This window comes from Megalopta genalis, chromosome 1 (assembly GCF_051020955.1).
Source record: "Megalopta genalis isolate 19385.01 chromosome 1, iyMegGena1_principal, whole genome shotgun sequence".
NCBI lineage: Eukaryota > Metazoa > Arthropoda > Insecta > Hymenoptera > Halictidae > Megalopta > Megalopta genalis.
The window spans coordinates 17,870,196-17,882,871 of NC_135013.1; the positions used below are offsets into that span (position 1 = coordinate 17,870,196).

Consider the following 12,676-nt stretch of genomic DNA (forward strand, 5'->3'; position numbering starts at 1 on the left):
TATGTAAGCAAAATTGCTTACTATGGTGAAGCAAAATTGTTTACTATGGTCAGGCATGACTGTACTATAGTGAAGCAAAATTGTTTGCTATGGTCAGGCATGACTGTACTATGGTGAAGCAAAATTGCTTACTATGGTGAAGCATGACTGTACGAGCTACGTAGTTGTACGTAGTAATATACCGTCCTTTCTCCCCTCTACTATGTGTCATTGCGATTCCTAGGCGGACACGTTTCCGCCACCTCTGACAACTCCGTTTGCGCATGACACCTGATGTGGTGTTGATGTTGATTCTGTCAAGAAGTATAACCGTCGACTGTGAACGACATTACGAGTAAAATCACCCGCGAACGATTTTAATTATACCTGGCCATAGCGTTTTGTTGGAAAAGTCTTTCTATAGAAAACCTGAAATCATGGTTTATGTGTCGAAAGGTAAAACGTTTAACCTCAAATATCGTACACGTAACAAATATTTCATATAACATTTGTTTACATGCGATACATAGCTCATCTACTTAAACATACTTACCGTTAAATAATTTTTAGATGGACAAGTTTTGCAAAGTATATCATTGCCGAAAAAAATATTTGGTTTCTTTACTGGTATAATTTATATGGTTATTCTATTGTGAGTGACAATTTTTATTCTTACGTTTATTGTATTTGTAACTTCTTTGAGGATTTAAGTAACGTTAGATAAATTTGTTTATCACAGTTTTAGAACAATGGTCAATCCTGATATGAATAAATATGGAAATTCACGAAATTATGGAGCTGGATCCGGGTAAGAGGAGATTTAATAATTTCCTTCTAGTACTGATAACAGATTTATGCCATACTGTTACTGTTTTAAAGAATAATGGTTGTCTGCCATAATGGCTGTCCACTTTACTTCAGTTTTATAATATACAGTAGGGTGAACAACTATTATGATTATCATTGAATCCCAGATATCTTTTTTTCAAAGCAAATTATAATTTCAATAACACTAATCATTCTTGTCCATATCTTTATGAGATGTTTTTAATCTAATCAATATTAAAACTATGTGTATTCTGTATATAGGTCACAATCACCACGTAGATTGGGAAGACCTAACACAAGAGATAATGTAAACATTCCATTTGGTGGATGCAGCAGTTGTGCTCGCTAAAATATACGCAAAAAGAGAAACATTTAAAATGTAAACTTTGATTATACATTTAATCATTTATATAAGCATTACTACTATTGTTCTGAAACTTGAATTTATTAAAAAATACAACTCCCCAAATAAGTTTATGTAATAAATAAATGATTAATTCTCAAAGAACAGTTTTATTAAACAGATTAGTTACTTTTTACATTAAAAATGTTAGAAATTACACACTATCTAGAAAAAGAAGTGAGTGTGAGTATTTGGTAGCAAATGAACGCGTATGTACATACATGTATACATAAATTAACAAAAACATGATTACATAACAGCAACAATATATAAATATAATAGCTGCCATGCATGCATGACTGTAGATGTTCCAATATACGAAGCAACAATTTCATTGTAACTACTTAATTTTTGTAACGAGTCCAGTGGCAACAGTTGTTCCTTCTACGCGCAACATCACTCTACCTAACTCTTTGATATCCTTGTATAATTCCATGCAGACCGGATTTTGCGTTGTAATTTCGATAATAGCACTTGAATTTTTTGGTAAACAGCGAGGTTTCTTCTTCGTTATTTCACCAGTAGTTCTATGAAGCTGAGCCACTAATTTTGTAATCACAGCTGGTTGCACTAAGGATTGCTGATGCATCACCACTGGAAGACCTTTCACAATTGGGATTTTGACTGCAAATACCACAACGTGGGCCTGGAAACACGTTGTTACGGGAATGGGATACTGTGGATTACAAATAATATCACCAATTCCAACATTCTGTTGTTCAAGTCCCGATAACGTTAAAACAACATGATCCCCAGCAAACACATTTGTTGTGGATGTCTCGTCAACTTGTAAACCTAAAATACAAGTTAATAATTTTTATTAAATTAAATATTAGAATACATGGAAGAAGTTAAAATTCGATGGACAGCGATATTTAGAAAGTTAACATACCTTTGACCACTGCCATTTCGTTTCCAGGTAATACTAAAATTTTGTCGCCTACAGACGCCATACCTGTTTCTACATGCCCAGAAACACAAAATCCAGATCCAGTACCTTTAAATACGTCATTAACCGATAGTCGAAATGGTTTATTCACAGGACGTTCAGGGCACTTGAAATTGTCAATAACACTAATTAATGTGGGTCCCTGATACCTGTACAAAAGAAAAATATTAATTTATTTATTACAATTTCTTGGATATCTTTGAAAATGAATATACCAATTAGATAAAGCTTCTTTTGGTTGTGTTATAATATTTTCACCAGATAAACCACTACATGGAACAAAGACGACATTATCCTTAAATCCAGCCTGTTTCAAGAATATGCTCATTTTACCTATTATTTCATTGAATCTTTCTTGCGACCAGTTTACTGTATCTAACTTGTTTACAACTACTGCCAATTGTAATACACCTAAAAAAAAGCAATTATTTATAAATACGTACTATACTAAAGAATGTAAATATAGATATAAATTACGATACCTAGTGAACGTAATAATAATGCATGCTCCCTAGTTTGACCTCCACTATCGAAACCAGTTTCAAATTCTCCTCTCGTAGCATCTACCACCAACAAAGCTACATCTGCTTGAGTAGCACCAATAATCATGTTCGGTATAAAATCTTTATGTCCAGGCGCATCCAACAAAGTAATGGACTTTGTTTCTGTCTCGAACTTAGACTGACCAACATCCATTGTTATTCCACGTTCTCTAAAATATGTGTATATAGTAAATAAGATATGATGTACTTTAAAGAATAATTTTGTTATTGTAGAAATTACAATTACCGTTCCTCTCCTGTTTCATCCAAAACCCATGCATAAGCAAATGACTGTTTTCCTATCTTTTTGCTTTCTTGTTGATACTTGTGAATCAATCTCGATGGAATTTGTCCCAAGTCGCACAAAAGTCGCCCCAGTAAAGTACTTTTACCTGCATCTACGTGTCCAACAACTACTAAATGTAGTTGTTCTTTACTGTCACCTCTTTTACTTTTATACACTTTCAAAGCGTCAATCTTTTCTTCGTTGCTTTTTGCTTTAGAATCCAAGTCAGATGTTACATTTCCTAATACAGGAGAACGACTACGAGGACTGTCCGAACTTGAAGAAAATACTTTCTTCTCGTTTGGTGTATACTCCTTTCTCCTGGTTTCTGGACTATTATCGGCGATTGGGCTTCGAGAGCGGTGGCTGTCGATCCGAGTATTTAATTGATCTGTATTATCTGCTCCACTTAAATCAAAGCCCTTTACTATGGGTTGTTTTCCAGCCGGGATAATTTTCACATTGGAAGGAGGTGTAGCTCTCGATGAGGATTTGGCTAGCAATGTTTTACCTTTCATAAAATTTATTGTGATTGCCTTATTATTATAAAATTAAATGTGACAAAAATACGTGTAACAATATGAAATTTTCTATTAGGATATATTCAAAATATACATTTAGTATAACTATTTCTTAAAATTCTATTTTAAAACTTGAAGAACATCTCCACGAAATTTCTGTTTAATAGTAAATACAATTATTTAAATACAATTATATGACTTATTACATAAGTCATTATGTACAAGTCAGAATGTTGTATCGTTAATAAATCATTTAAGATTATCCAGTAACAATCATAGAGTTAAGATTTTAATGTGTTTCTGTGAATTTATTTGAAGTATATTATTTGTAATTGTATTCCTCTAAAATCTATATTTCTTAAAACTATACTCAAATGTTGTATTTTATCCCATGACTTTCTCATATCTAATTTCACCTTCAGACAGTGGACCTTTTTTATAACCATATAATTGACGATGTTCATAAGCATTCATAGCTTTATTTATGAACTTTTTTAAACATATTTTTCAAGGTACTTCTTTTTGACCCTTTAGTCTTTTTATTGTCTCTAATGTCAAATTATTTTATGTCAATCAAATACGTTTATGTAATTTAAAGATAAATATTTCAGAATATCAAATTTAATTACGATCTTCTATTTAATTTGAAAATATAATGTGCTACATATTGTACACTTTTGATTTAAAAAAATATGAAATTGTGGTCGACCCGAACTATTTCGATCAAGAATGTAAAATAAATTCAAAATTTGTCCCATTTGTAACCGAGCATGCTATTAATAAGTGAATATTTCGTTAATTACGACTGTATGGTATTGAAAAATCAAATCGTTTTATAGTATGAAACTGTTCATGCGTTTTAAGAATTGGCTTTTTTGATTTCCATTTTCTGCATAATGTTCTACCAAATAATGAAACATTCTTTTTTGTGTATGTAAGTCTACTATTTTTTAAACAACTTAAATTTAAAGTCGTAGGAAGAAGTAGATATGAAATTTCAGAATTTTTATTGCAAGTAGGTATCTTCGAATGAGGAGGGGTAGTGTCAAGATTTTCCGAAACTTTTGGCTTTATAAGATTACATTCCTTTGAAACCAAGGACGTTGCTTCTTTCAAAGCTGAACTCAAATCTATCAACCAGTTATCCGGGGACGGTGTTCGAGTACCACTTACATTTAGCGATAAATTTTCTTTTACCTCTAGATTACATAAATTGTTGTCATTACTGCTACAGTCTATCGAAAATTCAAGCACATTAGATATGCTTCTTTCAAGCGAATCCATAGAATATCTTTCTTTTTTATCACCCGTTAGATCTGATTCTGTATTGGCATTCACTTGGACAATAGATGAATCTAATTTTGTACTGTTTAAATCATTATTTTTATCTTTTTTAATTGATAACTTAGGTATGACAAAATTTGTACTGCACGATATTTTTTCGTTAGAATTTGTAATGTCACAGTTATATGAATTTTGTAAATGGTGTGCTGTTAAATCTGCTAAAGAATTGAATAATACTGTATTTGCATTAGTTTGACATTCCTTTGAAGTATTCGGCGATGATTTAGTGTGATTTGTTATCAATTCAGATAAAGAAGAAAATGTTGAAGGTGAATCATTAAGATTCAAATTCTTTAAACTTTGTAAACTGTTTGAAATAGATGCATTTGTTATAGTATTTTCAGTATTGTTCTGCTTTTGGAATGAAAATTTTGGTATATTGAATGAACTAGACGGATGATTAGTAGATGTAGCATCTTACCTTACCGATTGATTCAGAAGCAGCACATAAAACAAACAAAAATACAGGTCAAGAAACAAATTACATCATTTCTCATTGTACATTAACTTTATAGATTGTATTAAAGTTTTGTTTTATACTATAAACTATTGAATAATACGAATACGTAATATACCTGGGTAATGTATTATAGTATCCTTAGCGATCGCTGATGATTCTAAAAATTTTATAGTACAATATATTGTTTAGTTATTGTAATAAGAGAATTACATGTATAATTTACATACGTTTAACATTTTTTGGAGAGGATTCGTTTAAAATGCTATTCAATGCCACTTCTTCATTGAAATTCGATTGAATGATGTGTTCCTTTATCTTAGAATCTGGTATTGTATCACCTATAATGTTTTTTACAGATTCCATACATGACATAAGCTTAGCCTTCTCTAGGTCTGTAAGAGCTACATCTTTCTCATTGGAATGTGCTGTTTCTTCGTCGTCCTCATTATCTTCTACTATATCTGGTTCCGTAATAAAAGATGCAATATTCTGTTGCTTACTCCGATCGAATAAAAATTGTTCCGCTGTAAATGATATTGTAAAATGATCGATGAGATGTTCATATATGTCAATTATATGTAATCAAGGCCTCATACGAGACTAATCAATACAGTACAGAAGAACATATGCTGATGAGACAACATCTCAAAAATTCATGTTATAAAATTGAAAATAACCTATCTATTGAATAGAACATACCGCTGGGAGAAACACAGTAGTCGTCTTCAACAGAATGTCCATAGACATCATCATAACCTTCATATTCTGTACAAAGTAATATGTAATGTTAGAAAATAAAAAAACACGAAATCGAATGAAACCAAAATTTAGATTATACGTACCTTCCGAATAATTCATACAGCGTACGTCTCGGTGACGAGACATTGTCCGCACTTGTGTAAAACCAGCAAGAAAAATATCGTAATAATGTGCCTTTTTGCTATAATTTATGGTTAGGAATTTAGAATTAACTAGCTGTCAAAATTGTCTACTATTTCTGACTTAAACTAATAAGTAGTCTCATCTCTTCGCAAGAGAAGTGTATGTTATGTGATGTTATGTAGATTTTACTTTTCCCTATTCCGCAGCACAGACTTAGGATTACATACAGATATTGCATGCAATTCATTTTTCTGTCTCAGAGTCTGAATTACCGACTCTGTGGAAAATGTTGTGGTACAATAGCGGATTCTATCTACGTAAATAGAACGGTTTACCTACTGAACTACATCTGCAACAGAGAGAAGTGTATGTTTGACTTAGAATTTAGGATTAGGATTCCCTAAATCCTAGATAAAAAAGCCTATCAGATGCGATCACGGACACAGATCATAGATTTAGGATACATATTTTAAAGAACAAGACTCACCTTATCTGTGAGAGTGATAAATACATATAAAACGTTTCAAACTGCGGATGAAAATTTGAAGAAATATATCATAGATTGCAATGAACTTATCATATAGTGATAATATACAATTTTATCAACTATCGATACACAATTTGGTTTACAAGTTAATTTAAACATCACGTCGACGTATACGACAGAATAAGATCATAGAGATCTCTGAAGTTTTAGGGAAATATCCCATAAAACTTAACTTCGGTACGAATGATTATACGTGTTTCTGTATGTATTACAAATTCTCTGAACGACCACATATTCACATCTCAATAATGGCGCTGTGGATCGGTCATAGAGTATCATAGCGCAAGATAGAACTCTCATTTCGGCTAGTATGTTGAACGTCGGAGTGGGTGATTTCGACCACCGGTGTATTTTCATGTATTTTCAAGACGAATTTCTTAACATACATCAGTGGCGGATCTTCGGCTCTTTTCAAATGTTGTAAAAGTAATTCGTTGCTAAGTTGTATGTTGTCACTGAATTTGAAATCGTAGGTCAAACAAATAAACACTTTGATAGAAATCGTGGAATGGTCCCTTTTATAACCCGTGCGATGGAATCACATGGGGAAGGCAGGAGAGAATGTCAACGATCAATAGTATTACGAAAATGAATTGGTGATTCGTACGTTAAAATTTTGTGTACAACATGGTGTCCGGGGACCACGAAAGGTTGCTGCCCGAGCCGGAGAACTTTGCGAAATGCTTTTATGATCTCTTCAAAAGCATCGCCGAAGCACAAAGGTGCAAAACCCGTATAACCTCCCTCATGCTTTGTTTACTTGATGCTTTCGGCGGTGACATCACTTGTCATTTATCAAGCTAAATGATTATGATAAAAAAAATTATATTTCATTTACTTATTATTATACGCTACGCCGATTAGCTTCGTAAAATTGCACACGCACTTGTCAAGTGCCCTTACTTTTTAAAGTAACCTAAAATACTTAGTTTGTTTATTGTATCAAATCTATGCCACAGGGGCTGTCAGTTTGACAGTACTGACATAAATAGAACACCGACTTTCCTTACCTTTTTCATGAATTATTTTCAATCGTTTATCGTCATTAAACATCGATATCAATGGAGATTTTTGATTTGTAAATATGTAATTTAGTTACTAATACAAGTAAAATCATATTTATTTATAAAAACAAAATTTATATTGTTATTATGCTAACAGTTATAGTAGATTTAAAATTACTGAATTATACCTCAGCTATGTTATTTATTAGATAATGGTTTTCTGATTTTTAGACAAAAAGAAGAATGGAGGAAATGCAAAAAAAATAAATCTATAAGAAAAAGAGACAAAAAAAAGGTAATATTAATTGTTTTTACATGCGCGTGTGTGTTTAAACATTGTTTACTTTATATTCTCAATATTTTCAGATTGATTTAACTGGAGATTTGAATTATAATAACCCACCGGAAATTGATTTATCTTGCAATGCTTCTGCATTTGCTGTGTTTGCTAGTGTTAGAAGTGCTATTTTGGAAAGACATGCTAGGACAACAAGCGAAGTTTATAGGGCGTTAAATTGCAATTTTCCAACACCACCAGAGCTTAGCGAAACTATTGATACAGAAAGTGATGATGAAGATAGGATATCGACTATACAAAACTTACCAAAGGTAATAATAAAGTAATAAAGTATACAATGAATATAAAGAAAGAAGTCACAATTTAATCCATCTATCTCCAGATTGTAGGTATTGGTTTAAGAAGTGTTTTCACATTAATGCGAGAGAGTAGAACAATCGAACCTCTTTTATGTACAAAAGCATTGTCTGCTTTATTGGATATATTGCAAGGACAACTTCCCGAAGGCCTCAAATCCGAACCAGATGATGTTATCGGTAAATATACATGATTATAATTAGTATAAATATAAAGTCTACTCTATAAAACTGGTATTTTTCTTTTGCAGATCCACTTTTTGATTTATTATTAGATCTTGCAACTTCGCATGGCCCTGAATCAGCTGCTGCGAATGACGGTAGTCATTTGACAGCAGTTGCTTGCGCCTGTTTATTAAGTCTCGTGGTTGTTAGAGGTGATACTGGTCGTCTGTTGGCAGCGATAGCTGCTTTACTCATGTGTCCTAGAGCATTAGCAGTCCAAAATATCCAAGTACGTTTTCTTTTTTTGCAATCAATAAATACTTATATTGTTATATAACTTGAATATTGCTAACTATAATGCGAATATTGTAGATGCCATGTGTATTAACATCCTTACAAAGGAGTGTACAAGCTGTTTTACTGGGGAAACTCGCACGACCAGACTGGATTACATATGGAGTTCCTAAATGTTCTAAGATTTATACTTCTATGCTTAAGTTACCAAATGAAATAAATAATATAGTATTGAATGGAAGAAGTTTTGTGAGTGACGGAAAGTACCTGTATTTGCATACAAGTAGAGGATTATTAAAAATTGGTAGTGGCCATGGTGGAACTATTTGGGGTCATCTGTATCTTCAGAGAAAAGATTTTCATCCAACTGAAACGGGTTGGCTCGGCTATGCAAACGTAAGTTAAACGTACGATCTATATTCGATCTTATAAAAGAACCTAGTTCTAATATCTAATTTATTTTGTAGAATACACTATACTTTAAATGCACACCCAGAAAACAGACTGAATTATTAATTATTGATGCAGAAACATTGGTAGTCACAGGAATTGCTGTTTTAGAAGGTCGTGATTGGTCATCTTCTGTTATGTTCTCCGATGGTGAATGTGTAGGAATGATAACGGCTGGAAAAGACGTTAGTGTTTTGTATTAGTCCACATTGTTGATATATATATATATATATATAATGTGACTACACATAGTAGAAATCTAATCTTATTTATTTTCACAGGATGGATTTGTAGTTAGAACAATAAACATGTTAAGTAATCCAGTAACAGTTGCAACAGAATTGCCACTGAAACTAGCACGGAAATGTGTAGACGTTTTCGGCTATGCTGCTTTCGATGAAGAACAAGTGGTTCATACATTAAATCCTGGTTGTGACGATGAGATTGCTACGATTACAGCAGGAAAGGAATTTGGTTTATTAAAAACAATATCTGGCAAAGTAAGTACATAATAAAAGATGTAAATAAATTCCATTGAAACACGGTGACTTGATATTAATTTTGTTCTTCGAAGGTATTATATACCGGGAAAGGAACTAGTCTTGGTATGAAGAGTAACACAAGGCCTAATAGGTGGGTGGAACTCACCCTTGGAAAAGGGCCAAGACTTGTAAATTTTGCAGCCGGGCACGATGGCCAACATGTTGTCATGATTTTGGAAGATGGTTCAGTCTTGTTTGCGGGTACTGCTAGACGCGGAGAAGACGGCGATAGCAGTAAGTACTTTAAATACGAGGTCTAATGAAAAGTTTGCGAATTCGTATATGTATTTTATATTTTCTGGTTTTCAGGTAAAGTTCGCCGACAACCTAAGCCAGTTAAACCAAAAAAGATAGCGAAGGTAGAAGGACAGTTTATCATAGATGCCGCATGTAATAATGGATCAACAGCGTTAGTCACAAAGGAGGGCTCTTTACTTATGTTTGGCAAAGATACTTTACATAGCGACCCAGCATCCGGAATAGTCACTGATCTCAGAGATGTTTGCGTCGTGCACGTTTCATTAGGAAAAGCTCACGCAGCAGTATTGACTAACAAAGGTCATCTCTACACATTTGGAATCAACAACAAAGGACAATGCGGAAGAGGTTTTACAACAGTTCATACCATTAATAAAAATACAACAGTCGTTGCTATGGATATGGGAACAGTAGAGGATGAGATTTTAGGAACTGAAGAAGGTACTTCTATATGCGTAAATGCTTAATTTCTTGGGGTAACGAATGTAATAATATTATTTATAAATAGATGCTGTAGAACCTGCAGAAGAGTGGGAAGAAACAAAAGGTATGTGCCTCCCAGGACAGCATCAGTGGAGGCACCGTGTCTGCATGGTTTGCACAGTATGTCGAGAGTGTACCGGTTACAGCATATCCTGTACGAGTAGCATACGTCCTGATCGAAATCCTGGCCAGTAAGTATTCATGTATAGGAGGCGTTACATATTACATGAGATTACAACTATCCGGTTTTAGGGAATGCGGATGCGGCGAAGGCGACAGTGGATGTGCAGAGTGTGGATGTTGTCGTACCTGTGCCAGGAAAAGTTGCTATATTGGTAAATATTTAATCTTTAAAGAGTCTTCCGATGAGTCTTCTTTAATCTGAAAGACTCTTCTGCGTAGTTAAATACCTTTACAACATATAAGAAAACACATTTTCAGTATGCGTTCACGTTGATTAAATGTTTTTAGATAATAAATTCACGATTATTTCAGGTAAAACAAGTTCGAACTTTCGGGAATACTTACAAAAGCGACTAGGAGAAATAAAACAGAGACAAAGGACTAAGGCAGGACCAAGCACTGCAAAATATGGGATGAAGATGAAAGGTCCGAATAATCAAAGATTGGGTAGATGTCTTCGTATAATAGATGTATCGTGTATATGTGCATGCATGAGATTATGTTTAGTTGTATAATATTTAATGATAATGTTTTCTATAAATTAGCAGGACCAAGCGCGGCACAGAAAAGTAATCTTGGAAAAATCGTACTTGGATTTAGTAGTAACTTAATGACGGAGGATGGTGTTGGAGGAAGCGATGTAGAACGAGGCGACGCTACAAGAATCGCTAGTATACCACCTGCTAGAGTTCCTATACCCAGCGAGAGCCCTGTGGTCCAAGTGTCATGTGGTTTGCATCACACAGGTAATGTATACAGATTTCTTCGTGCTTGTTTAACAAATTTGACACGAGATTCTGATAGTTATGTAATCAATCATATAGTGATACTCTTACAAAATGGAGAAGTTTATACATTTGGAAGCAACATATATGGCCAATTAGGCGTGGGAGATTTAGTAGCTCATGCTGGACCAGTTCAAGTTAAAATACCAGGAATAGCTACACAGGTGGCTGCTGGAAGTAATCATACTGTTATACTCACATCAAAGGGCGAAGTGTATACGTTTGGAGCTTATCAAGTTTGTATTACCTGTTAACGTTCAACTGGTTTTAATAGATTCGATTGAAATGTACAATATCTTTATATTTTTCTTCGTTAAATTTAGAAAGGACAATTGGGCATGAATTGGTGGAATGGACAAAACGAATCATCAAATACCACTACTCAGGCTAATCATCGAGCCGATAGAACACAACCATGGCATAGCTATCCAAATTTAGTTGTAAATATCGGTCCACGTTGGGGCAGACGAGCGACATGGGTCGGCGCGACCGGGGATCAGACTTATGTCAAAATTGATGAAATAAATTCTATTAGTTTAACAAGGAGTACTGTTATGGCAAATAAAAACTGCATAAGTATGTTCTTCTTTTCTGAATTGCTGCTCCATCATTACTACATTGCAAGTATACCTAACGATATAAACGAATTGTTTCAGTTTTAATTCCACATCAAAACGATCATGCAAATTCCTTCAAATGTTTAGTCATAAGTAAAAGAGACGGCACTTGCAATAGTTACAGCGGATCAGATCAAGTCGACTTTAGTAGTTGTGCAACGTGCTTAGATCCTTTGTATAACGTCATTTGGACTTTCAATCCAACAAATAACGAGATCAGTTTGTACAACATTATATCCACGGAGGCTAGAACGATTCCTGGTTTGGAAGTTTCCATTTTGAGCCCAGGTTTGGCACTGCCCGTTGTGTCCAATTGTTTTGTAACGCGTTCTCAAGCTGCAATGCATTTGTTGGGATGCTTGGACACCTTGACACAGGCTCAAGATGAAAATTTGTCTATAATCGAAGAAAACGAATGCAATCAGACGACGCAAGGCAAAATATATAGCCGCGAAGATTTTGTCACAGTTAACAGATTTGAAAGTGGGTATTCGAAGGAT

The 12,676-nt window shown here is 33.9% G+C and overlaps 3 protein-coding genes across 9 annotated transcripts in view; 2 read left to right on the forward strand and 1 right to left on the reverse strand.

Moving 5' to 3' along the window:
• The first annotated feature begins 235 nt into the window (after positions 1-235).
• On the forward strand, positions 236-1,315 carry LOC117222125 (selenoprotein K). The gene is made up of 4 exons (XM_033473644.2): positions 236-435; positions 550-631; positions 719-787; positions 1,069-1,315. The coding sequence occupies exons 1-4, from the start codon at positions 417-419 to the stop codon at positions 1,154-1,156; spliced, it is 258 nt and encodes an 85-aa protein (XP_033329535.1). The 5' UTR covers positions 236-416; the 3' UTR covers positions 1,157-1,315.
• On the reverse strand, positions 1,305-6,437 carry HBS1 (translation elongation factor EF-1alpha (GTPase) HBS1). Of its 2 annotated transcripts, none has more exons than XM_076522838.1 (9): positions 6,155-6,437; positions 6,012-6,077; positions 5,540-5,836; positions 5,428-5,469; positions 2,949-3,483; positions 2,642-2,871; positions 2,375-2,570; positions 2,103-2,308; positions 1,305-2,005 (listed from the first exon to the last, which is right to left on the reverse strand). In XM_076522838.1, the coding sequence occupies exons 1-9, from the start codon at positions 6,195-6,197 to the stop codon at positions 1,551-1,553; spliced, it is 2,070 nt and encodes a 689-aa protein (XP_076378953.1). In that variant the 5' UTR covers positions 6,198-6,437; the 3' UTR covers positions 1,305-1,550. The 2 variants fall into 2 exon arrangements, with proteins under 2 accessions (XP_076378953.1, XP_076378952.1); XM_076522837.1 differs by having other exon boundaries at positions 2,949-3,498.
• A 605-nt stretch (positions 6,438-7,042) lies between these two features.
• The window catches only part of LOC117222115 (E3 ubiquitin-protein ligase MYCBP2), a 409,723-nt gene continuing 404,089 nt past the window's right edge, over positions 7,043-12,676 (forward strand). For 3 of the 6 annotated variants that reach the window (XM_076522830.1, XM_076522817.1, XM_076522835.1), the window contains exons 1-17: positions 7,043-7,463; positions 7,977-8,040; positions 8,112-8,354; positions 8,426-8,579; positions 8,651-8,853; positions 8,937-9,254; positions 9,326-9,493; positions 9,590-9,808; positions 9,883-10,084; positions 10,160-10,549; positions 10,617-10,782; positions 10,844-10,926; positions 11,087-11,221; positions 11,320-11,520; positions 11,599-11,795; positions 11,883-12,135; positions 12,216-12,659. In XM_076522830.1, coding sequence (XP_076378945.1) covers positions 7,369-7,463; positions 7,977-8,040; positions 8,112-8,354; positions 8,426-8,579; positions 8,651-8,853; positions 8,937-9,254; positions 9,326-9,493; positions 9,590-9,808; positions 9,883-10,084; positions 10,160-10,549; positions 10,617-10,782; positions 10,844-10,926; positions 11,087-11,221; positions 11,320-11,520; positions 11,599-11,795; positions 11,883-12,135; positions 12,216-12,659 — 3,535 coding nt within the window. In that variant the 5' untranslated portion in view covers positions 7,043-7,368. The remainder of the gene's footprint in view (positions 7,464-7,976; positions 8,041-8,111; positions 8,355-8,425; positions 8,580-8,650; positions 8,854-8,936; positions 9,255-9,325; positions 9,494-9,589; positions 9,809-9,882; positions 10,085-10,159; positions 10,550-10,616; positions 10,783-10,843; positions 10,927-11,086; positions 11,222-11,319; positions 11,521-11,598; positions 11,796-11,882; positions 12,136-12,215; positions 12,660-12,676) is intronic. The other 3 variants (XM_076522822.1, XM_076522825.1, XM_076522828.1) reach the window with 3 other exon arrangements.

Coding starts and splice junctions, on each gene's coding strand:
- LOC117222125 (XM_033473644.2), top strand. Junction 632..718: donor ATTTATATGGTTATTCTATT/GTGAGTGACAAT, acceptor TGTTTATCACAG/TTTTAGAACAATGGTCAATC. Junction 788..1,068: donor AATTATGGAGCTGGATCCGG/GTAAGAGGAGAT, acceptor TTCTGTATATAG/GTCACAATCACCACGTAGAT.
- HBS1 (XM_076522837.1), bottom strand. CDS start 6,197: ATGTCTCGTCACCGAGACGTACGCTGTATGAATTATTCGGAAG. Junction 6,078..6,154: donor CTGTATGAATTATTCGGAAG/GTACGTATAATC, acceptor TACTTTGTACAG/AATATGAAGGTTATGATGAT. Junction 5,470..5,539: donor CTCTCCAAAAAATGTTAAAC/GTATGTAAATTA, acceptor TAAAATTTTTAG/AATCATCAGCGATCGCTAAG.